Source organism: Ornithorhynchus anatinus, chromosome 6 (assembly GCF_004115215.2).
Source record: "Ornithorhynchus anatinus isolate Pmale09 chromosome 6, mOrnAna1.pri.v4, whole genome shotgun sequence".
Taxonomy (NCBI): Eukaryota; Metazoa; Chordata; class Mammalia; order Monotremata; family Ornithorhynchidae; genus Ornithorhynchus; species Ornithorhynchus anatinus.
In genome coordinates, this window is record NC_041733.1 from 5,694,434 (window position 1) to 5,721,015 (window position 26,582).

The window sequence follows — 26,582 nt, forward strand, 5'->3', positions numbered from 1 at the left end:
TTTCCCTGATTAAGCCAGGAATTGACCATCTTTCCCCTACAGTCATGCATCCACAGACCACTCCTCCCTGTTTCCATGCCATTATTTATTTATTTTTTTTTACCTCAGCTCTTTACAAGTGGCCACTGAAGTAGAGAAATCAGCCGCTCAGAGGACCTCATCCAAACCATTCCCAAGTACTATCACACTCTGTATGAAGGATCAATAGATAGGACAACAGGATTTACTGAACGCTTTGCAGTGTGTGTCTACTAAGTACTTGGAACTGTATAATATCACTAGTAGACACAATCCCTGCCCTCAAGGAGTTTATTGTCAAACTATGATGGGATCCACGATCAGGAATCTGTCAGCACTTATTTTTTTGGTCATTGTTTCATTTTTGAGGGGAGGATCAGTGGACGTTAATGGCATTTCTAAAGTGCTTACTATGTGCTAGGCACCGTACTAAGTACTGGGGTAGATACAAGTTTATTATATTAGGCATAGTCCATGTCCCACCTAGGACTCACATAATCTTAATCTCAATTTTACAGATGAGGTGACTGACACCCAGGGGAGTGAAGTTACTTGCCCTAGGTCACAGAGCAGGCAAGTGGCAGAGCTGGGATTATTCTCCAGGTCCTTCTGTTGACTTTAGACAGTAAGCTTGTTGTGGGCAGGGAATGTGTGTCTTATATCATTGTATTGTACTCGCCCAAGTGCTTAGTAATAATTACGGTAGTCCTTAAGGGCTTACTATGTGCCAAGCACTGTTCTAAGCACTGGACAATGCTCTGTACACAGTAAGTGCTCAATAAATACAGTGGACTTCCTGACTTCTTACTCCCAGGCCCATACATATTCACTAGGCAACGATGTTTCTCACTAGTTGAAAAGAGCACTTCCTGTTAGTAATATTATTTTTAATTATTAGAGGGGAATATTCACGGTTGCAATTGGACGACTGATGTCCGACCTATAAAGAGAGTCATTCTGGAGAAAAGCGGCCTAGTAGCAGGAGCTCAGACCTGGAAGTCAGAGGACCTGGGTTCAAATGCCGACTCTGCCACTTACCCACCGTGCGATCTTGGTCAAGACACAACTTCAGGGTTCTTCAGTTCCCTCATCTGTAAAATGAGGATTAAATATCTAATCTCCCTTACCCCTAGACTGAAAGATCTGATTATCTCTATATACCCCAGCCCTTAGTACAGTGATTGGCACCTAGCTTAAATACTGCTAGTTTTATTGTTGTATCATCATTGCTATAATTATTATTTTGATTACATTTATCACTACTATTATCACATCTCTAGACTGTAAGCTCATTGTGAACGGGAAACTTGTCTACAATTTCTCTTGTAGTCTTCCAAACGCTTAGTACAATGCTCTGCACACAGTGCTCTGCCTTGCTCCCTTTCATTCATTATTCAATCATATTTATGGAGCGCTTACTCTGTGCAGAGCACTGTATTAAGTGCTTGGAAAGTCCAATTCATTCAATCGTATTTATTGAGACTTACTGTTTGCAAAACACTGTTCTAAGCACTTAAGAGTGTACAATTTGGCAACAGATAGAGACAATCCCTGCCCAACAACGGACTCACAATCTAAAAGGGGGAGAGGCAGACAACAAAACAAAACAAATAGTCAGGGATCAATACCATCAAGATAAATAGAATCATAGATATATGCACATTATTAACAAAATAAATAGAGTAATAAATACCATATAGAAATATGCACTTGTGTTGTGGGGAGGGGAAGGGGGTAGAGCAGAGGGAGGGAGTAGGGGGAATGGGGAGGGGAAGAGGGGCAGAGGGAAGGGGAGGGCTGAGAAGGCCTCCTGAAGGAACAAATAGAGACAATCCCTTCCCACAACAGGCTCACAGTCTAGAAGGGCGGTGACAGCAAAACAAGAAAACAGGTATCCCCCAGCCCCCTGCCATCCCAAAAGCACTTATGTCCATATCCATTCATTTACCTATTTATAGTCATTTCTTTCTCTTCCTCTAGACTGTAAGCTTGTTGTGGGCGGGGAATGTCTGTTATCTTGTTATATTATACTCTCCCAAACTCTAAGTTCATGCCCTGCAGTCAGCCAGTCAGTCAATCGTATTTATTGTGTGCTTACTGTGTGCAAAGCAGTGTACTAATGGCTCGGGAGAGTACCATTTAGAGACACGTTCCCTGCCCACATTGACCTTACAGTCTGGGGCCGGGTCGGGGGGGCGATAGTAAGCGCTCAATAAATATGATTGATCGATTGATAGTAAGCTCTCAATAAATACCATTGATTGATGGATAAAATGTCAAGTGAACCTGAATGGAAGCAGCTCAGCAAAGGCCACGCCACCTAAAGCGTGTGTTCACCCGTGCCCATCCACCTACATCCACCTCCTTCCGCACCTAGTATCCGATGCTTCGGATCTTCGGTGAGCGTCGCCTCTGGGTACCACTTACTCTGTCTGGAACATTGAACCAAATAAAGAGCGCCCTGATACGACACATAAACCTGAGGCCTCTACGGAGGTACGAGTGATCATACTTATTTATCCAGCCATTCCTCTTTTTCTATTCAAATGAACCCTTATTGAAGCGAACATTTCAGGAACGAACACGTCCCGGGTAAGTGTACCACGCCTCAAACCGTGTGCAGCGTGAAGATAAGAAATTAGCATGTCCGCGTACTTGAAATGAAAAGCCGCACATTGCAACTTTATCTTTAGAGCGCATGAAAATCCAAATTACAAACCGTATAAGTGAGTGCAGACTAGGGACCTGTGTCTGTTTATTACAGGTGCGACATTCACGGTGCTGGAGTTCTGAGTGTGCTGAAATTTTTATTAGCAGCCTCTTTTCTCCCCAAGGATGTTTAAACTGCTCCGGAGCATATCGCTTCCGAAGCGTCGAGCTCGGAGAGAAAGTGTGTGTTTCTTAACAGAACTTCTAAAAATTATCTAAATAACCTTTTGGAATCTCAGCCATTCCATTACAAATGAAAGAGAGAAGAGAACAAGGAGAAGAAAATTACGTCAGTATTCATGTAGCAGCATCTTTGCCCATTCTTTTCATCTGCTAGGTGACTGAATTTCTTTTGAATTCTATCAAAACCAGCTGCGTGTTCGGAAACAACATTCGCGGTCAGTCATTCGGTGGCAGGAGGGAGATTTTTTACCTGGATTTTCCTGGGAAATCTGTCAGGAAATCATTAACCTGCCCTTTAGCACTTTCTTGGTGATTGCTAAGAAGGAAATCTGTCTGCAGTTCACAGAATGAGTTGACATTGTGTTTCTTTTATGCAGTTTTCCATTTAATTTATGTTAATATCCAGCTACACTTGAATATGAATAAATAAATTTTTGCCATTTGAAAAAGTCACTTGAAAGCCACATTTTTATCAGTGTAAAACAGGATCTGCACGGCCCAGAGCTGTTGTAAATTCGTATGGATTTCTATCACACGATTTTCTACTTGCATTTTTTATTTCCCATTAAGCAGCTCTTATGGTCTTTTGCGTCGGTGGAAGCCACTAGATTTTTATAGTACGATTCTGGAGGGTTTGTTCAAAACCTCCTTGCCATTGACTATAATGCCGTCCATCACCTCACCCCCTCCCAACTCACTTCGCTACTTTCCCACTCCAACCCAGCCCACACACTGTCCTCCTCTATAATGTTATAATAATAATGTTGGTATTTGTTAAGCGCTTACTATGTGCCGAGCACTGTTCTAAGCCCTGGGGTAGACACAGGGGAATAGGGTTGTCCCACGTGGGGCTCACAGTCTTAGTCCCCATTTTACAGATGAGGTAACTGAGGCACCGAGAAGTTAAGTGACTTGCCCAAAGTCACACAGCTGACAAGTGGCCGAGCCGGGATTCAAACCCATGACGTCTGACTCCAAAGCCCGTGCTCTTTCCACTGAGCCACGCTGCTTCTCTAATGCCTCTCTGTACCTCTCTGTACCTCCATCTTGTCTATCTCGCCACTAACCTCTCGACCACATCCCACCTCTTGCCTGGACCGCCCTCCCTCCTCAAATCCGACAATTACTCTATCACCTCCCCTTCAAAGCCTTATTTAAGGTACATCTCCTCCAAGAGGCCTTCCCTGACTAAGCCCTCATTTCCTCTTCTCCCTCTCCCTTTTGCGTCCGACTTGCTCCCTTCATTCATCCCCCCTCCCGACTCCCCAACACTTCCGTACAAATCTGTAACATTAATTCATATTCATGTCTGTCTCCCCCTCTAAACTGTAAGTTGGTTGAGGGCAGATAATGTGTCTATTATATTGTGATATTGTACTCTCCCAAATGCTTAGTACAGTGCCCCGCTCACAGGGAGCACTCAATAAGTACAAATGACTGGCTGGCTAACCTAGAAGTCCGACAGCCCAACGGATTAGCTCATGTCCATCGTCCAGTGCGTCCGCTTCAGGCAGGGAGTGAGGCAGTTGCAAGTAGATGCCCCAGTAGAGAGAATGACCCCTTGCCAAAATTGGAAAGCCCCCAGTCTCCCCGAGCCCACGGTGGAAGACGGGCCTGCTTTAGAAGGGACCAGAGAGGAAAACCCAAAGGCTTGAGATCAAGGAAGGGGATCAGAGGGAGAATCATCGGAGCTGTAAAGTGGCACATATGTCCTAATGCTACACTACATAGACATGCAGCATAAAGTAGTCACATGGCATGGGAAGGAGCGCCACTCTCCCCTTGCCTCAGGGTGATAAATGTCTCAAACCATCCCTGAACATAGTAAATATGTTTCCTGAGGATGAGGTGTTCAACACCGTCGATCAGCCGCTACCCAGGTACTTAGTTGATGCTCGGCTGCGGGGGCCGATCTGGAAGGACTGTTACTGTTTACCGTGTTCTGAATCCTGTTTTCCAATTTTGTACTTGAGCTGTTCTCTAATTATGAATGTGCCAACTGGGTGACTGTTACACATTTTATAAACGTGTTCATTTTATTTTTACCCGACAGCCCAAAACCGCTCCGAAAAGGACATTTGGATCCATTACGAATGAGCAGGTAAATATCCGTATTCCTCCATACCCATCTACCTCTTTATGTGTCTACCTATTCCCAGCAGCCTATACATCCACTGGCCTGATAAAGAGATACTGATAAAGAGATATAGATTCAGAAGGACACTTTGTTTTTTTAGAACAATTATAGAATCTTGTGGTTTCCATTACGATTCTGAGAAATTCACCCACATGATGTATTATTTGGTAAAATGACATTTCTATCCCTGCCTGTCTCCTAAAGAAAGGAAATTCAAAGTTATAACTGACAGTCTGAACCTAACCCTCTGTCTCTGATGGAAACTTGTATGCCTTCTTTATTTATATTTTCCACAATTGGACAGATTGATTATGCTGCGTGAGTTTTTAATCACAATGCATTATGCCAAATCATATTGAGGAAACAGGAATTATAACAGTGATATGTCCACCCCCAAATTTCTTCTTAGCTTTGAATTTTTTGAAAGGTTTGTCAGATGTTTTAATTCTAGTTTCAGGGTTTGTTTGTTTTTTAATATAAATGATTGTTTAATCTAATAGAGGGGAAACACATTCTGACTAGAGGCAAGTAGATCCATAACAATCAATAGTGTAATATTGGTAATTTTAAAAAAAAGACATTGTTTTTGCAAATGTGTATTTTATATACTAGGAAGTAATTGTTACCTATTTTTTTCTACCAAATTGTAGGCAGATAAAAGCTGTGTTCTATTGGCTTATTCCCAGTTCAAGGAAATCATTTTAATAGGCTAACCTTAACCAAGCTTTGAATAAAAATATTTTTTTGCAAAATAGCTTTAAAAAAACCTAAATAGTGAATTCTAGACTGTTTAGATACATGACTAAAAGAAATCTCAAATATCCATCATTATTTCACATTAAATTAAGCTACTGCATTTTTCGGGTGGTTTGTTTTACAGTATTTGTTAAGTGCTTATTATGTGCCAGACATTGTACTAAACTCTAGGATAGATACAGGTTAATCAGGTTGGACACAGTCCCTGTCCTATGTGAGGCTCAGAGTCTTAATTCCCATTTTACAGATGAGGAAACTGAGGCCCAGAAAAGTGAAGTGGTACTGACTCAATGAGCCAAGCTAAGCAAGTTTTGATGGACTTGATTCTTTGTAAAGAATCAGTTTAAGTGAAGATCAGCTTGGTATATTAAAAAGTAGGACCCATTTAATCTGCGATACCTTCTACTCTTACTTTTCATGGCAACAACTGGACAATGCCCGTGGGCCACAGATACATGTGCCCACCCATTTCTTTGGCCATGTGCAGTTTTGCACGAAAGTTTCCTATTTCGCAAACAGCATCCTAGTCTGAAGGCACCCATTACGCTCCTTGTGGGCAGAGAGCATGTCTCCCAAACCCTCAGTGCAGTGCTCTCCACACAGTAAGTGCTCAATAAATACCACAAATTAATTGACTGAGCGATTAACCGCAGACCCGAGTGAGTTTGATTTTCCACATTTCAGAAACCATTCTAAGAGTTTAAAGTGCAATGACCTGGCCACAAACCAGTAGTGCTTGAAGTGTTAGAATATGCTCACTTGGTCAATATCCGACCCCTAGAGGTGTTTCCATATTTTGTTTTTTGCTCTTGGAGAATATAAAATATGCAGGAAATCTGTGTACTTGATATAATTCTAAGGATTCCCTGGGATCTTATCTTCTAAACTCCTAGGCCGTTTCCTCTTGTACACCCTCTTCCTTTCCAAAAAGGCAGGCGGACTCAAAGCTTGGACTGGATAATTTCCTTCATTCGTTTAGTCATATTTATTGAGGTCTTACTGTTTGCAGAGCACGGTACTACACACTTGGGAGAGTAAAATATAAGCATAAACAGGCACATTCCTTGCCCATAATGAGCTCAGAGTCTGGAGGTAGAGACAGACATTAATATAAATAAATAAATTACAGTTATGTATATAGATGCTGTGGGGCTGGGAAAGGAGATGAGCAAGTCAGGGTGATGTAGAAGCGAATGGGAAAAGAGTAAAGAAGGGCTTAGTCAAGGAAGCCGCCTTGGAAGAGATGTCCCTTCAATAAGGCTTTGAAGGTGGGGAGAGTAATTGTCAGATATGAAGAGGGAGGTTGTTCCAGGCCAGGGGCAGCACTTAGATGAGAGGTTGGCAGCGAGAGAGATGAGTTGGAGATACAGTGAGAAGGTTAACATTAGGGGAGTGAAGTGTGTGGGTTGTGTGAAGAATAATAATGGTAATTGATGGTATTTGCTATGTGCCAGGCACTCTACTAAGCACTGGGATGGATACCAGCAAATCAAGTTGGACACCATCCCTGTCCCATGTGGGGCTCACAGTCTCCATCCCCATTTGAAAGATGAGGCCCAGAGAAGTGAAGTGACTTGCCCAAGGTCACACAGCAAACAAGCGATGGAGCTGGGATCAGAACCCATGACCTTATGAGTCCGGTGCTCTGTCCGCCGGGCCGTGATGTTGGCAGTAGTAGTTCAAGCTGGATGAATCTCCCCCGGAAGCCTGTGGACACCGCCATTAATCAGTCATCGAGCTTGCTAGCAGTCCAGGCTGGACCCACCTTTCCAATGGCTCATGACTTAAATGCTCACTCTAGTCGGCCGACTCTCGTGGCAGTACAAGGGAACGATTTGCAACCCCAACCGTTTGAGCCTGCTGTCGGAAGAGCACAGTGACTCGATCTAACGTTCAGAAAGACAACTGCTAGCAGAAATCACCTCCGAGTACAGTAGCATCCTAATTTTCTTTTAACTGGTGCCTTGTGGGAAAGAATATAAATATTTCACCTTCTATCCCATTTGCTCCTCCATCTCCCACCATAGGATGCATCTACATTCTACCTATTCGGCGGGCACTACTCAAACTCTGTTAGGTGTGGTACTTACTGAGTGCTGATAATGGTCTAAGCAGTGGGGTAGATTCAAGCATGAGAGGTCCGATATAGTCTCTCCTTCATAGTACTTTCAGTCTAGATAGGAGTAAACCGATGTAGGCAGTGAGAACAATCCATCGCTAATATTTATTGGGCGCTTACTATGTGCCGAACACCGTAGCGAGCACTTGGGAGACTGAAATAAAAGCGTTGGAAGACACGTTCCCCACCCACAGTGAGCTTACAGTCTGGGGGGAGACCGACATTGATATGAATAAATTACAGATATGCGCAGCAGGGATATTCTCTATCTGTTGCCGAATTGTACATTCCAAGCGCTTAGTACATTGCTCTGCACATAGTGGGAGCTCAATAAATACTATTGAATGAATGTAGGAATGTTGTGAGGCTGAGGAAGGGGTTAATAAAGGATGCAAATCCAAGAAGAAGGTTGAAGCAGAACAGAATGGGCAAAGAGGAAATGAGGGCTTAGTCGGGGAAGGCCTCTTGGAAGAAATGGCTTTTAATGAGGTTTTGAAGTTGGCGAGGGCGATTTTCAGATATGAAGTGGGAGGGCGTTGCAGGCCGGAGGCGGGACGTGGGTGAGGGGTCGGCGGTGAGACAGATGGGACCGAGGTGCAGCGAGTAGGTTGGCATTAGAGTGGGTTGGCACCAGTTAAAAGAAAATTAGAGGGCTGGGTTGTAGTAGGAAAACGGCGAAGTACGGTAGGAAGGGACAAGGTGATGGAGCGTTTCAAAGCCCAAGGTAAACAGTGAATTGCGAACTCCAGTAAGCAACAGAGTCAATGAGTCAAGATGGCACGACTGTGCAGGGATGGTCATGAAATGTTAGTAGCAGATACTTAAAGGAAGATGAATAAAATTTCAGACTGTAGTACTTTATGAGAGTATAAACTGTCTACCAGCATAGAACAATGTTTGACGATGGCCCCTGACGAATAGACCCATTTTTGCATTCTGTTGGTCATTTTCAGAGGCGTAATGACAGCTTTCGGGGAGGAGGATTGGATGGGAGAATACTAAAGAGTTTTTCATTTTCTGCCACTGGAGTCATAAAAAAAGAATTCAGTTGTGATTTCTTCATCGGTCACTTAAAGGGTTATATGTGATTATCCTTTTAAAACAGAGTACGTTACTTTCTCTCCATCTCTGTGCACATCAAAGAACACAGGTAGGGGTTCTGTTTCTTGAAGCCGAGCAGGAACAGCCTGACCTAGATGAAAAAACACAGACCTCGGCATCAGGAGACCTGGGTCCTTACCCCGGCTCCGCCATTTGTCGGCTCTGCGACGTTGGGCGAGTCACTTAACTTCTCTGTGCCCCAGTTCCCTCATCTGTAAAATGAGGATTAAATTGTCGTCCCTCTGACTTAGACTGTGAGTGCCCCATATGGGTCCTACCTGACTGTCTTGTATCAAGCTTAGTACAGTCCCTGGGACCGCAGTAAGCACCTAACAAGTATGGTTAAAAAAGTGAATGAATAAATAAATAAACAAACAAGCAAGCAAATAAATAAATAAATAAATAAATAAATAAATAAATAAATAAATAAATAAATAAATAAATAAATGAATAAATGAATAAATGAATAAATAGATAAATAAAGCTGGCCCAACACCCCCCCCCCCCCCCCCCCCCCGTGTTTGCTTGTGAAACCGTCGGCCTGTCGTAATAGGATTCTCCTCCTCTGTGCATCCTAGGGCCAGAATGTTTTTGGACTGGATGTAATCGAAACACCCGAGGGAGACAAATGGCCTCAGCTGATTGTCCAGCAGATCTTGGATCGGGAGCAGAAGGACACGTACGTGATGAAAATCAAAGTCGAGGACGGGGGCAATCCTCCCAGGTCCAGCACCGCCATTTTGCAAGTGACGGTCACGGACGTCAATGACAACCGCCCGGTCTTCAAGGAGAACGACATCGAAGTGAGCATCCCCGAAAACGCCCCCGTGGGCACCTCGGTCTCCCAGCTCCACGCCACGGACGCCGACCTCGGGGCCAACGCCCAGATCCGCTTCTCTTTCAGCAACCAGATCTCCAGCCTGGCCAAACGGTTGTTCGCCATAGACAACGCCACCGGCCTCATCACCACCAAGGACGTCCTGGACAGGGAAGAGGCGCCGACCCACAAACTGACGGTCCTAGCCAGCGACGGCAGCTCGACGCCATCGCGGGCCACCGTCACGGTCAACGTCACGGACGTCAACGACAACGTCCCCTCCATAGACACCAGGTACATCATCAACCCTACCAACGGGACGGTGCTCCTGTCCGAGAAGGCGCCCATCAACACCAAAATCGCCCTCATCACCGTGACCGACAAGGACGCCGACCTGAACGGGAAGGTGACCTGCTTCACCGACCACGACGTCCCCTTCCGGCTGAAGCCCGTCTTTGACAACCAGTTTCTCCTGGAGACGGCCACGTACCTGGACTACGAGGCCACGCGGGAGTACGCCATTAAGATCGTGGCTTCCGACTCGGGGAAGCCTCCCTTGAACCAGTCGGCCATGCTCCTGATCAAGATAAAGGACGAGAACGACAACGCGCCCGTTTTCACCCAGCCCGTCATCGGGCTCTCGATCCCCGAGAACAACGCGCCCGGAACCCAGCTGACCAAAATCAGCGCCACGGACGCCGACGGCGGACGCAACGCCGAGATCAGCTACATGTTGGGCTCGGACGCGCCGCCCATCTTCAACCTGGATCGGCGCACGGGCGTCCTCACCGCGGTGCGGAGGCTGGACCGAGAGAAGCAGGACAGGTACTCCTTCACCGTCCTGGCCCGGGACAACGGGATCCCCCCACTGCAGGCCAACGCCACCGTGACCGTGTCCGTCCTGGACCAGAACGACAACAGCCCCGCCTTCACCCACAACGAGTACAACTTCTACGTGCCGGAAAACCTCCCCATGTACGGCACGGTGGGCCTCATCACCGTGACGGACGCGGACGCCGGGGAGAACGCGGCCGTCACCCTCTCCATCCTCAACGGCCGGGACCATTTCATCATCGACCCGCTGACCGGCGTCATCCGGCCCAACATCACTTTCGACAGGGAACAGCAGGGCTCGTACACTTTCCAGGTGAAGGCCGTGGACGCGGGGCGGCTGCAGCGTTCGTCCACCGCCAAGGTGACCATCAACGTGGTCGACGTGAACGACAACCGGCCGGTCTTCGTCGTCCCCTCCTCCAACTACTCGTACGACTTGGTTCCGACCACGGCCGGCCCGGGCTCCGTGGTGACCAAAGTGTTTGCCGTCGACAACGACACGGGGATGAACGCGGAGCTCCGCTACAGCATCGTGGGCGGGAACTCGAGGGGCCTGTTTGCCATCGACCAGCTCACGGGCAACGTGACGCTGAAAGAGAAGGTGATCTCCGCGGACCACGGCTTGCACAGGCTGGTGGTGAAAGTGAACGACCTGGGCCAGCCGGAGTCCCTCTACGCCATCGCCCTGGTGCACCTGTTCGTGAACGAGACAGTGACCAACGGGTCGTACGTCCAGGAACTCGTGCGCAGGAATATGGACGCCCCCGTGGGCCAGAACGTAGGGGACGGGGAGATCACCCCGCAGACCAACGACTACGTCAAGATCATCATCGCCATCATCGCGGGCACCATGACCGTCATCCTGGTCATCTTCGTCACGGCCCTGGTGCGGTGCCGGCAGACCCCGCGCCATAAGGTGGTCCAGAAGGGCAAACAGAGCGGGGAGTGGGTCTCGCCCAACCAGGAGAACAGGCAGATCAAGAAGAAGAAGAAGAAGAAGAAGCGCTCGCCCAAAAGTCTCCTCCTCAACTTCGTGACCATCGAAGAGTCCAAGCCCGACGACCCCAGCCACGAGCATATCAACGGCACCCTCGACATCCCCGTGGAGCTGGAAGAACAGACTATGGGGAAGTACAACTGGGCCACCACCCCAACCACCTTTAAGCCCGACAGCCCAGACTTAGCCAAGCACTATAAATCCGCCTCTCCCCAGCCCACCTTCCAAATCAAACCCGAGACTCCCGTGCCCCCCAAGAAGCACCATGTCATACAAGAACTGCCTCTGGATAACACCTTCGTGATGGGCTGTGACTCTCTCTCCAAATGTTCTTCCAGCAGCTCGGACCCCTATAGCGTCTCGGAATGCAGCTGTCAGGGCGGCTTCAAGACCCCAGCGCCCATCCATACCAGACAGGTAATACCGTGTTCCGAGCCGAACCTCACCTCCCTTCTCCGTTCCGAGTTTCTGTCGCTCTCGCTCTGAACGCTCCGCTCCGCAAGACCCCAGTCTCCCCCGCCCGCCCCCGCCCCAGGGGGGACCCCCTTTCCCGAGGCATTGAAATGGATAGTTTGTGACGGTAGGGCTGGAAGGATTTGAACGGAGGCCCTCTCGGTCGTAGGGTGGGCCTGGAGGTCGGGGGCGGGTGGGGGGGAACCGAGTGTCGAAGGGATCAGATTAGGGGGAGTCCCGTCTGTAGATGGCAGTGTGACACTTCTCGCATCGACACCAGATTGAGACGAAAGCTCTAAAACAAAGAGGGGTGACGGCCGCCGTCCTCGCTTCTGTCACGGGCACGGGGCTCTAAGTAATCTAGGCCAGGTGCAAAGAAATAAAGCTTGGCAGGATCTGATGAGCGTTTCTTAATGCTAATGGAGTTTGGAATCTAGCCTTCATCTGGGCAAAGCCCGGCCCGGAGATCCCTAAAAAGCAGACAAGCTGTTATTTCCCACCCCCCCAAAGAAATGAGCGTGCCATTTCCAAACTCGTCACTCTCCTCTTCTAGCTCGGGGGAGGGAGGCTGGTTACCGTAGCACCACAGGATGCGAGTGACGGAAGATGGGAAGGAATTCCTTGACGCCTCGTTTCAGGGGTGAATGTAACGTATATGGAGGACACCACTCAGGGCTCCTCGTCTTGGCATTCTGCAGGATAATGGTCTAGGTAATGCTCTCAGATGGAAATTCTTAATTGGAGAAGTCAGTCGATTCAGGGAAATGCATTCAGGAAAGAAAGTCTGAAATCTTTATGTTAGGCAGATGACAATAAATGATGGCGGATGGGAATGTATGCAAGTTATCTAAACTCTGAGACCTTTAGAAAATCGGCTGTGTCTACGTGGTTGTTCCGAACACAAGCGGACAAACAGCGCACAGACCTAGTAAGGCTCTATGGGACCCTGAGCCTCTAATTCAGCGATTCCGTCCCCTGTGGCTCATCCCTTTCTAATGCCGTGGCAGAGATGATCTCGTTTAGAGGTTTCTCTTTAAGCGAATTGGAGGTTAAAATGGTTCATTGTCTCTCCTGTTTGGATAGAAGGGAGCCTGAAGACAACATTTGATTCTCTGTATGACAATCAGTGTGGAAGAGTGTTTTTTACTTGACAAAAACAGTCTATCGTTCTCTGGATGACATCGACTTAGGCAGTATTTCTAGAGAGAGTGGTGGCTCTGTAACCGAGAGTTACTGACACTCTGATCACCTGTATACCGAGCTCATTCTCCCACTTTATAGGGCAAACCGTTCTTAAAAATGCTTAATTTCTTTCCCTATTCCTTTAGTATGGCGGATTTGAGAATCTGCAGTGGAATTGCATGAACATTAACCTTTGCATCCCTTAAAACTCCAATAGAGACTTTAGACGTATAGCTTTAGACCAGTCAAGGTCTTGCCACTTTTATTTCTGTTGCCCCGGACACCCGCATACCTCAGGCAGTCTGACTAGAGTCTTTCCTTCCGGGTCGAGATCACTCTCCTCTTTCTCATGGTCAGAGATGGCGTTAGGTTGGTAAGCGTCCCTCGGGATGAGAGACTCCTGCCCAGGTAGAAGTTCTATTAAATAATCGTCCTCCTCAGTGGAGAAAGCTCTGGGGGCCGGGGAGGAGTGTGCGGAGGGGCGTGCTGTGTACGTATGTGTGTTGTGTGTGTGTTTCTGTGCCTGTCCACTTGGCATCCTTTATTTGGTTAAGAGGTCTCCAGTTCCCCGAGTAATTTTCATTAGTTAATCCCATTAACTTTCCCCCAGTAGAAAACTGCGGTGGATGGCAAATATTCTTGTGAATACTGGTGGGTTTTGACCCAACTTCCTTCAGAGGCATTGAGGCTTTACATCCTTGAGCCATTCAAAATGGCCCAGAGAAACAGCATGGGGTAGTGGATAGAGCCCGGGCCTGGGAGTCAGAAGGTCATGCGTTCTAACCCCGGATCCACCACTTCTCTGCTATGTGACCTTGGGCGAGTGATTTTTCTTCTCTGGGCCTCAGTTGCCTCATCTGTGAAATGGGGGCTGAGAGTGTGAACCCCATGGGGGATAAAAGCTGTGTCCAACCACAGATATGAGGTGGTGCTTATATCCACCCCAGTGCATACTTCCAGGCATGTAGAAAGCCCTAAACAAACACCGCAATTATTATTATTAATAGTAGTAGTAGTATGTCACATAAGTTTATCTTTATGAGAATATTCTGTCCATGTTTCTGAGAAGTTTGGTGCATGAAGATGAAAAAGTAAAGTTAACTTTTCCTGAGTTTTTAACCCTGAAGATTGTCTTCTACTGTAATTATTATTCTAATGTGCTTAAAATGAATATGCATTTTCACAGAAAAGGGATTAAATGAAAAATTGATATATTTTACTACTTTTGAGTTAAGTGCTTAATCTCTTCCTCTTTTCACCTTCTTTTTTGCATCTCTAAGAACCCTCAGAAATCTCTAACACACTAGAAACTTTCAAAATGTTCTTTTATGTTAATAAGCCAAGATAATTGTTCTTTTGCCAAACACGGGGCTAATGGCTTCATTACTTAAGCAAAATATGAAATCCAAATGCTAATGAAGCTACATAAGTGGTGGTTATTGTTGGATTTGGGCATGTGTGTGTGTGTTTGTGTGTGTGTGTGTGTGTGTGATTTAGGGAATCATACTTTAGAAATAAGTTTAGTGTTCATTTGATATGTTCAAGTCTATCACACAGTTTAAAAATGATTTAAATGGCTTGCTAATAATAATTGGTTTCAAAGCCCTCATTCCCAATTAACCCATCGTCATTAATGTATATTTTTTTAACTGATTATTACACCCTAGGTGTAATAATCTGAAATCAAGAAATAATGCAACTTGCCCTCTGAAAAGACTAGAGCAATTTCAAAAGGATCTCTTTTCATTTTATACCAAAGTCCTTTGACTGCCAAAATATTCACCATTTTTGCAACCACGGCATTCAAAATAAATGCCAAAAGTCACTTCTCACCTTCACTGCTGTGCACACTAAATAGGTAAGGCTGAGACATTCAGAGGGAAAAGAAAAATCCCTGCGTAGTTACAAACTTTATATGGTAGATGTTTCCTTTATGAAAAAAATAGATAATATAGAGTGGAGGAAGGTATCCGCTATTCACTACTTGAAAGTGTTTGTGATTTGAGATGATTCACCTAAACAGGGAGGAGTCATCCAACAGTTAGTAGAAATAATTTTTTTTTTTTAAATCAGTCCAAAATGAGGTTAGAGACATATTTTCCAGGTAAAATATATATATATATATATATATATATATATATATATATATATATATATATATATATATATGGAAGAAAAAGCAGGCTGATGGAAAAAAAGGCCCAAAACAGGCAAGGACAGTATCTAATAGGAAACACTGAAATGACCCCAGGAGACACCGTTAGCCCTGAAACAAAAAGAAAAAGCTGAGCCAGGCAGGGGAGCTCAAGCCCAAGAGTGGCAGTGAATGATCAAAGAAGAATCACAAATGTTATCAGATGTGGATTGAATATGTATTCTCTACCTCATGTACCGAGCCGTGTTTTAAAAATGGAATGGGGTAACCACCATTGATCATTTGACTGCCTCTCATGATTTAAAAAGCGGGAACATTTATCAGGAACTATGACTTATGCTTTGACTTGAAATGTATCAAAGAGATATTTTGAAGTAATGAACTGTGAAGAAAACAATAGGAGAAATCACACACTCAAAACAAGCGTTTTAGGAACTTACATAGCCATGGTGACATATTGGAGTCCCTCGATTATTTTTTTTTTCCTTAAGAGAGGGATTCGGCTTAGAACAACACTATTATCTTTAACATTAAATGTGATTTTGCTCATCTGAGCTTCAGGTAATAGAGAATACTTAACATCCTCAGGGTTTGATCAGTCTTGATACCTTCAGTGATCACCTCTTTATTTTAATGGTTAGAAAGTCCACAGCCGTGTTTCATTTGCCCAAAGCCACAGAGAAAATAAGAGTATGATTTGGGAAGGAGGACTAGACCTTATGAGCACTTCTCTAATTAAAGTAGTGACTAAATATAGACAACTAGAAGTCTCTGCAGACAATCAAAAATGCTTTGGCATCCTCCTTCTGTCTGCAGTCTATATTTATCCCTTGTCTGTCCCTGCTCCAATTTCTCCTCACTGGAAACTATTTTCCTGCTTTTGGCCCCAACACGGGGCCCGACCTGAGGCGGAAAGTTCTCTAAAAGTGACTACAGCCACAACAAAAATTTTGGCTTCTGCTTTCTGGATCCCGCCATCTTCATTAATTTGAAAGCTTTTTTTCCAGGACCACTTCCCCCTGTGGTGGACCAAGACTCTTCCAAATGCGGTGGTTCATACATGTCGGCTCCCTCCCCCAGCAGAAAAGCCACCCACACATACAAAGAAAAACCCATCCTCCTGATTTTCCTCCAGGCATTTATGGGGAATCTCTTCAGAAACATCTCTTTGGGTCATTTTTCCTTCAACTTTCACAAGGGCCACCATTTATGACCTCTCCTCCCTGCCCGCTCTGTAAAAGGACTGGTGCTGTAGAGATTTAGGATTACTATTCTTCTCATCTAGTACCTCCCCTATCTGGTCCGGCTGTAGCACTGAACACTTTTATATGTGGTGTTTTATTTCCGGGGGCCGCCCAGGTTCCTGTCTCCACAACCGACCTGACACCGATATGGGAGGAGAGCGCAGAGGCTCTGGACCAAGTAATGGAGCCAGAGAAATGCTTTTGGATCGTGGAAAATCAGCCTAATTTGACACAATGGCAGGAGTGATCACATTGTGTAGCGTGACATTGTATGTGTCTCCTTGTCCAGTGTATGAGAGGCCCTTCAGGAGCAAATTTATGGAATCACGAAGAGATGTTGACACTGGGAGACCAAGGGAAAACAATAGAAAACCATCACCCTGCTAACGGCCGAGTGGTGGAGGAAGTCTCTTGCGATGCTCCATTTAAAGGTTTATCTAACTTGGAAACAGAAAAATAATGTCTAGAAAATAATGTTAAAAAACTGGATCCTGTCTTCAATCAATAGTATTTAGTGAATGTCATCCGTGTACAGAATGATGTACTAAGTGCTTGGGAGACCGCGATAGAGTTAGAAGTCACAAAACCTCCCTTCAGCAAGCCTGTAGTTTGTCAAGATGTAACTGCTCATTTTTGGAGAAACCCTAGCTCTTTTAGGACATTCAGAACCATTGAGCCTTCTGGAAATGCTGTTTATCAAAACGTACCCTAGGGCTATGAAACAGTAGCCAGCTCATTCCCTGAGAGTAAATTAGTCCTGGGCGCAGGGCCAGAGGAAAAGCCAAAGGGCAAGTGCCAAGGAGTAGCCTTTTGCAGCAAAGGAGGACGACGCAGCTATGAAATCTCCTTAGGCTGCCGGAACCGAAGTCAGGCCTGCCGTGTGGTTAGTACTTGGGGGCAGTAGGGTGGAAATGGTAGCCTGGGATAGCCATAGCAATCGGTAATAATCAATAACGATAATGATGATATTTTAAGTGTGTAGTTTGTGCCAAACACTGTACTAAATGCTGTGGATATTGCAATATGATTGAACACAAGTCCCTGTCCCACATGACGCTCAAGGTCTAGGGCAAAGGGAGAGCGGGGATCTGAGCCCCATTTTTTCAGATGAGGAAACAGAGGCTCAGACAAGTCAAGTTACTTGGCCAAATTCACTCAGCAGGCAAGTGGTGGATCAGGGTTTAGAGCCTTGTGCCCTTTCTATTTTGCCCCAGTGTGCGTGTACTGGGTTTTCACCAGACAGCCCCACGTTTCATCCGCTGCCGTCCATCCCCAAGATTCACCACACCACTGGAGCCTTCACTGGGACAGTCTCCAAGGTGGTTTGCCTGGAGCGGCACTGCGCCACGGGGAGGAAGGTAGGGACAGGAGTGAGGAACCCCCGTATCGCGGTGTCCCACCCCCATCCCCGCCTCCACCCCAGCATCCAGCCAGCTCTAGAGGCAGTGCTATGACTACCTGTCGGCTATCCCGTGAAACATGCTGAAATCCCTCCTTTTTTTAAAAAAAATGGCATTCGATAAGAGCTCATTGTGTGCCAGGCACTGTTCTAAGCACTGTGGTAGTTATGAAATGATCGGGTTGGGCAGAGTCCCCGTCCTACATAGTTGGTGTATTCCGGAGCGGAGTTGGAGGGTTCAGATTAGCAAAGCTGGCTGGTCACCACCCCGCATACAGGTGTCGCATACACTCTGGAGCAGGTTGGTCCTCAGCACAGTGCCTTGGAGATCGAGCCCTGCCATCTTGCTAGCATCACCAGCGTGGCTTGTGAAGGTAGCATCCTGGCCCAGACTGGACCTGTCTGTAAAACCTTAATCAATCAATCAATCAGTCAAACTTATTGAGTGCTTAAGGTGTGCAGAGCAGTCTACTAAGCACTTGAAAAACAATGTGGCTTAATGGATAGAGCACGGGACTGGAAATCAGAAGGACCTTGTTTCTAATCCCAACTCTGCCGTTTGTCAGCTGTGTGTCCATGGGCAAGTCACTTGACTTCTCTGTGCCTCAGTTACCTCATCTGTAAAATGGGGATTAAGGCTGTGAGCCCCACGTGGGACAGCCTGATTACTTGTATCTACCCCTTCGCTTAGAACAGTGCTTGGCACATAGTAAGCCCTTAACAAATATCAACGTTGTTATTATTATTATTGTTGTTATTAATCCTTGCTCTGCCACATGTCTGCCGTGTGACCTCGGGCAAGTCGCCGCAATTCTGGACCTCAATTCCCTCATCTGTAAAATAAGGGTTAGGACTCTGGGGGACAGGGACCGTGTTCAACCCAATTACCTTGAATCTAGCCCAGCGCTCAGTATGGTGCCTGGCACATAGTAGATGCTTCACCAATACCACAGTAAGCACTTGGGAGAGTGAACTAGAGTCAGTTGGCATGACCCTTGACCTGAAGGAGTTTCCAGTACTACCCCAGACACCCCTGCTGCAACCTGGCAAGGCACGGGCTCACTGGCCACATGGTTTGAGCCTGGGGAGGTTCTGTGCCATCGTTCATTCATTCATGCATTCAGTGGTATTTATTGAGCGCTTACTGTGTGCAGAGCACTGTACTAAGCGCTTGGAATGTACAATTCACCAGCAGATAGAGACAATCCCTGCCCAGTGACGGACTCACAGTCTAAACGGGGGACACAGGCAACAAAACGAAACAAGTAGTCTGACCTCAATATCATTAAGATAAATAGAATCATAGGTATATACACAATATAATAATATATACTAATAAGCACAAATGCTGTGGGGAGGGGAAGGGGGAAGAGCAGAGGGAGGGAGTCGGGGGAATGGAGAGGGGACGAAGAGCAGAGGAAAAGGGAGGGTTCAGTCTGGGAAGGCCTCCTGGGGGAGGTGAGCTCTCCAGAAGGCTTTGAAGAGGGGAAGAGAGTTTAGTGGATGTGAGGAGGGAGGGCCTTCCACGTCAGTGGTAGGACGTGGACCAGGGGTCGACGGAGGGACAGGAGAGAATGAGGGATGTTGAGGAGGTGAGCGGCGGAGAAGCAGAGTGTACGGGGTGGGGTGGAGAAAGAGAGAAGGGAGGAGAGGTAGGAGGGGGCAAGGGGATGGACAGCTTTGAAACCAAGAGTGAGGAGTTTTTGTTTCATGCGAAGATTGATAGGTTTTTGAGGAGGGGAGTGACTTGCCCAGACCGTTTCTGTAGAAAGATGATCCAGGCAGCGGAATGAAGAATAGACTGAAGTGGGGAGAGACAGGAGGATGCCAGCCTGTTAGGCTGATCTCTGCCATGTTTCAGGTACCACTGCCACCCCTTTCCACAGTCCCAGAGCGCACTTCCTCCCGGCAAGACGCTCTTGTCTAGGCTGCAGCTGGAGCCCATGGTGGTGCCGCTCCCCAGCCAGGAGCGACTCCTGGCTACCTTTGCAATCCTTTTTTTTTTTTTTTTTTTTTTTAATGGTATTTGTAAAGCACCTATCCTATGCCAGGCACTGTTACTAAGCGCTGAGCTAGATAGCAGCTCATCAGGTTGGACGCAGTCCTTGTCCCATATGGGGCCCATAGTCTTAATCACCATTTTACAGATGAGACTGAGATATGGAGAAGTGAATTGAATATCCCTCGGTCAGACAAGTGGTGGAGCCGGGACTAGAACCCACACCCTCCTGATTCCCGGCCCCGCGACCCATCCGCTAGGCCCTGCTGCTTCACGGTGTGGGTCCTCTGACTCCGTGGCTTGCTGGAGGATGCAAGGGAATGACTCCATTCACACTCCACATCCCGAATCTTTTCTGCTCCTGCTGGTGGGTTTCGTGCACCAGTGTAGAATTTGAAAAGACCATTCTGCACACACCCACCAGCCCTATGCTTCAAGAACCTGCAGTGGTTACTCCTGCATCTCTGCATCAGACAGAAACTTCTTGCCAATGGCTTTAAGGCACTTATTCAGCCCTCCCTCCTCCCTATAATAGTGGTAGTAATGACAATACTAATGATGATATTTGTTAAGTACTGACTATGTATCAAGCACTGGGGTAGATACAAGTTAATCAGGTTGGACACAGTCCCTGTCCCACAGAGGGCTCAGAGTCTTAATCCCCATTTTACAGATGAGGTAAGTGAGATAATTCAAGTAACTTGCCCAAGGTCACACTGCAGAAAAGTGGTGGACCTAGGATTAGAACTCAGGTCCTTCTGACCCCCAGACCCGAGCACTATCCACTGGGACACCTTGCTTCCCTGCTTCCCTGTCCTCCCTCCTCTGCCTTTCCAACCAACCTGTACATTTTTCTTCTCGCACGACTTCTTACTTACTGTATCTCAATTCCATCTCTTTCGCACCGACCCCTTGTCAAGAAGACTTGGAGTGGCGTGGGCTTCCCTCCCCCTTTGCGTCCAAAACACCACCGTGTTTTCCATCATCATGACCCTCTTCAAATCATCTCCAGGCTGCCTTCGATGACCAAGCTGTCATCCCCTAAACTTTAAACTCCTTGTGAACAAGGGTCATGTCTACCAATTTGATTACACTGTACTCTCCCAAGTGGTACAGTCCCCTGTGCACAGTAAGCTCTCAGTAAGTACTGCTGATTCCTTGATCTCCTGGCCCTAGGCGCCTTCTCTTTTGTATCACTTATGCACTTGGGTGTCGCTCCCTAAATGCTTTGAAACTCATCCTTCTCCCACCCTCATGGCACTTAAGCATAAGGACACTCTGCTGCTTCCCATCTCTCACGTGTTTTAACGTTTGTTTAACCCCCTAGACTGTAAGCTTCTTCAGTGCAGGGATCATTTCTACCAATTCTACTCTCCTCTTCCAAGTACTTTGTGTTCTGCATGCAGTAAATGCTCAGTACATGCCACCGATTGATGGATTGATTCATTCTTTCATCAAATTCCCTCCTACCCCTGGCATCCTTGAGACCTGGTAGATATTTTATCATTCTGGAAGCTGGATTTCAGAAACAATAAGAAAGTTCACAGGGTATCTATGACTTACTAACGCTATACGTACTGCATTTTGGATCCCGAATAGTTTCTAATTCACTTTAAATTGCTCTACATTTGTATGAAGTTGAAATACCGACTTACGATCTGAATGGAACTTTTATTTATCCTTTTTGTTTATCCTTGCTTTGCCTGAAAGGAGTCGTGTATGATACCCTACAAGCTGCTGGCTTTAGGAGGGCTCTGTAGATTTTCGAAAGCCAGGATAATGCACGTCTTATGCGGAGAAAAAGAGAGTGTCCCTTCCTTCATTTTTAAAGAATGTCTCCCCTTCAGACCAATGCATGAAATCCCTTTCCCAGATCTGCTTTGCACTTTGTTTAGCTTTTCCCTCAATTCTGTCTCCAGCTTCCATCCACATTTTGAGGCGTAATGGGCAGTCGGGAAGTCTCGGCCATGCCGGTGGCAAGTACAGCTGTGGCTTGGCTTCCTCCCGAGTTGCTCTCGCCATCCATAATAATTGGAGAGAGTGGGCCTAAAGAAGAATGAAATCCCCAAACCTCATTTTATTCATTGCATTCATCCTCCTAGCTAAACTTCTAACGGGGCAGCCAACAGTCCATACTGCTGATCGGAACCCTGCCGTTTCACCTACCTTACCCCCTGTCAGCATTCAGTAAAAAGGCCCAAAGGCAGAAAGCGAGTGTGGAAAGGAAGAAACAGTGGATCTGGATCGGCTTCCAGCTGGTTTGTCGGCCCCTTGACTAGGTTTCTCTCATCTGCCCTGGAAATATTTTTGGGTGTTTTTTTTTTTTCCCCCGCCATCATCTTGTCCTATCTGGAAGTGAGTGATGGTACTGAATAAAAAATGTCAAGGAAAGAGGTTGGGGGTGAGGCAGAAAACATGTGCTCCACCAGAGAATCGGTGGGCCCAGGCTTACCCTAGGATCAGCCGAACCAGGAACCTTTGCTGTCTGGAAGCCCTCAACAACCCAGTCTTCTGTGGAGGGGTGAGAAGGCAGGTTGGCTCAAAGTGTTCTGCAGCTCAGCCTCCTCCAGTGGTGAGGAACCCTGGGTGTTTCTGGAAGGGCTGCCTGGGACCTCTGGACACAAAGGCTTCTGGTTTGAGCCCTGCTGGAACTGGAATGGTTGTAGAAGGTGGTAGAGGAGGTGGGGGTGGTGTTAGGATAAGGGAGTGCCCCTGAGTCCTTCTCTTCATGCTGGACTCTTCCCACGTATTACCTGTAGGGAGGAAAAATGATAAAAACAAGTTATCTGATACAATAAAGCAAAACAAAATGGAGGAGAGAATAATAATAATACTGGTATTTTTAAAGTGATTGCGATGTGTGGCTCAGTGGAATAGAGCCTGGCCTCCGGAGTCAGAGGTCATGAGTTCGACTCCCGGCTCTGCCACCTGTCAGCTGTGTGACTGTGGGCAAGTCACTTCACTTCTCTGTGCCTCAGTTACCTCATCTGTAAAATGGGGATTAACTGTGAGCCCCATGTGGGGCAACCTGATTCCCCTATGTCTACTCCAGCGCTTAGAACAGTGCTCTGCACATAGTAAGCGCTTAACAAATACCAACATTATTATTATTATGCGTCAAGCATTGTTGTAAGCACTGGGGAAGATACAAGATAAACAGGTTGGAACAGTCCCCGTCCCATGTGCTCTTACAGTCTTAATCCTCATTTTACAGATGAGGTAACTGAGGCACAGAGAAGCGAACTGACTTGTGCAATGTCACAAGTCTCAGAGCTGGGATTAGAACCCAGGTCCTTCTGACTCCCAGGCCCATGTTCTAACCACCCGGCCAATGGGAGAAGGTGAGAGGTTACATCAGACAGAGCGACCGTTAAGAAAGAGAAGACATTTTGGTTTGGGATGTGACAGTGCATAAGTTGAGTTTTCATTCATCCTCAATGCATTTGTAGTTTCACATTACCCCTGTTTTGAAGCCAAACTTTCCGGGAAACCACCCTTGAAGACCTGGCTTCATGTGGAATTTAATTGGTGTAACTTTGAGAGTGTCGAGTAAATAAAGAAATGTCATAGGTCCTCTAGATTTACTTGACCCAAAATAGTGCCAGGTTAGCGTAGAGGTACCAAGAGCAACGAGGGATTGGATTGGCTCGATCCACAGCTGGCAACGTCCCATAGCGATTAAGAGTGCCAGTTGGGATGCTTCTTCTACACACATACCTGCTTCTCAGTTTTTCCCCGGCTTGATTGGTTTGAGAACCCAGACACAAAGAAAGAAGCAGAACATGGGCATACACCACCACTCCTGCCTTCCACCAGGTCCTCATGGTCAGGGAGCCAGCGGGATTGAGGTTTGTAGTGCAAACATACTACGGAGCATCCCGCCAGGCTGTGGATGGGGCTGCGACCATTTTGAATTTCACCATACCTGCTCCAGAATACTCTGAAACACACACACGCACCTCACGTCCAACACAGAAGGCCCAGATTCTGAAAGCAATCCACAGGAGTTCCCAAGACACATCCAGCCTGAAGAACCGTCGTAAGAAGAAACCGAGCCAGACATAGAGTACACAACCGAACCACCGTAACATTTCTTTTGTTGATCTCCTAGATCGATTCCAGTAGGGCAGCTGGTCTTAACTTTTTTTTGTCTGGAGGGAATAAATTAGTAGGAGCCGTAAAGACACGTTGTCCTTGAGAAATAGCATGATTTTATATATATATATATAAATCTTGGGACTTTCTGTTTTCAACAGTGATTTTTTTTTTTTTTTTTTGGACTTTTGAAGCCTAAATATTTCCCCTTTAGAAACAAGGAAACCTCGGTATCCCACTGGGCCTGCGTAAAGTCCAAGATAAAGAGACCCATTCATTAGTGGTGTTTTTTAGAAATATGGTTCATAAAGTCAGCAGTGCTGAGCATGAATTTAAACTAGCAAGTCCAGACTGTTTGGTTCCCTCTGTCCAGCCACTAGTTTTGTTAGAAAGGTAATGCCATGAGGGTGAGTGTTTCCCTATTTCAACACGAGAAAGAGAACAGGGCCTCTTTATCTTGGACCATCCTGGGTTTCCTTCACTGGAGTTTGACGAGCAGACTATGTGCTTATGGATGACGTGATGCAGGAGAGGGCTATTCTCATGCTGTTTCTCTGTTTGTCAGCTCTGAACGTCATCGCGTCTGATGTTATGTACTGAAGTCGTATGTGGTTCACAATGATGTTAAGCCAGCAAACATGAAAATATGGAAATAGCACGAGAAAGCCCTTTGTCCTGTCTCTGATTGCCGAAGAATTTTACCGTCATCTCCAGAGGGGTTTGGAAGTGGATCTGAACTGTTCAAGCTGCCCTACTGAAAGGTATCCAGGGCAAGATCATTTTTTTTTTTTAAGACAAAGAGACTTTAATACATTGTGCTATAGTGTTCTATAACAAGTAGTTTTGCTAAGGAAAAAAAAAAAGTAGTTTTGCCCATCACTCTGCTTTGAATGATGGCTATTATAAGATAATCTATTGTTTTGGGGGTTCTTTTATGTCGCTTATTATCATCTTGTTCTAGGATTTTTATCCTTATTTATTTGTGTTTAAAAAAAATGTTAGTTTCTTCTATAAATACTGAAAAAGGGAGCAATAAATTTTATGCATATATTTTAAAAGGAGAATGTAAAGTTCTTTATACTCCCCAAATTTTTGAAGAAAATTCACCATCACAGTTTTGGCAAGGCCGTGTCACTTTATCAATTTCAAACGAAAATTCAGAAATAGTCGTAGATCCTCCCATTCGACTTGTCACATTGATAGTGTCGCTTCCATTATAAAGATGTACTATTCTTTGATGAATAGTTCATTAGCTTTCTAAAAGGGGTGACAATAGCTCAGAAAACTATTATAGTGAACATTCACAAATTAGTGGCAAGTAGTCACTAATATATATATTTCCCTGAGAATACCACCTGCCTAATGGAAATGAGAACACACTGATTAATATCACGTGGAATATTCCTGTGGGCCAGAAAGGACCAGTATTCCTTTCTGTAGCATCAATTGATTTAGGGCATTTTACACAAAATCACATTTTATATGTTTCTCCTAAAATTCTCGTAATTCATAGTTAGGTGTTGCTTATGTAAGTGTGCAATGTTCTCTGCAGCATTTTGGCTTAAGTGAAAGTGACTATATTAGCACATTTACTAGGGGGAAAAAAAAAATGACATGATACAATGACCGTGCTCACTTATTGCCTAAATTTTTCTATGTGTTTTACACAGCGAACAATAATGTTTGCTGAGCTCTTACTACAGGAGGGCGAAACTCTTGGGAGAATGAAAGAGAATCCATAGACATGAGCTCTGCCCTCAAGGAGCTTACAATTAAATCATTAATGGATCCCAAAGTACACTATTTCTTGGAAGAAAGGGGAGTATAAAGAACCTTTTTCTGCACTTTTATGAAGGTGGATATGTCATTCATTATTAGACTAGAATGGGGTATTCTTTGAATTTGGACCCAGCTGCATACAGTATGTATTTTTTTCTTTCAAACTGGAAAATTGTGAGTAGGATTCATTCTATATGATATACAATGGAACTAGAGTGTTACTTGAATGTTTGATGTAAAGGTATTTAAAAACTGGTTTATACTTAGTATCCCATTATCTCGATTCAGATTACATTGTACCTACAATGACTATTACTTAAATTTCCCTTGATGTACATGCTATCTGGCTCTTATAAAATGCTTATTTGGCTACCTGATCTGTACACTATAATAAATTCTATTTGTTAAGAAAAAAATGTCTTGTATTTTAGCATATGTATCACATAACCATAAGCATGGCTGTTCTAGGGACCAATGCTTCATTGCTCATAACGTTCTGTTCTCTGAGAGAATTTATTCACTTGTAAGAGTTTCATCCTTCCTCTCTTTGCAGTACGACTAGTACTCCACTTTAAATGTCAAACAAGTTTGTGCCTAAGCATAGA

General features: G+C 45.6%; 1 protein-coding gene across 5 annotated transcripts in view; it reads left to right on the top strand.

The window, feature by feature from the left end:
* PCDH11X (protocadherin 11 X-linked) overlaps window positions 1–26,582 on the top strand; it is a 1,108,633-nt gene that overhangs the window by 183,429 nt on the left and 898,622 nt on the right. For 4 of the 5 annotated variants that reach the window (XM_029067267.2, XM_029067265.2, XM_029067266.2 and 1 more), the window contains exons 3-4: window positions 4,964–5,011; window positions 9,602–12,088. In XM_029067267.2, the coding sequence (XP_028923100.1) occupies window positions 4,964–5,011; window positions 9,602–12,088 (2,535 nt within the window). Of the gene's footprint in view, window positions 1–4,963; window positions 5,012–9,601; window positions 12,089–24,763; window positions 26,394–26,582 lie in introns of those variants that run through there. The other variant, XM_029067270.2, reaches the window with a different exon arrangement.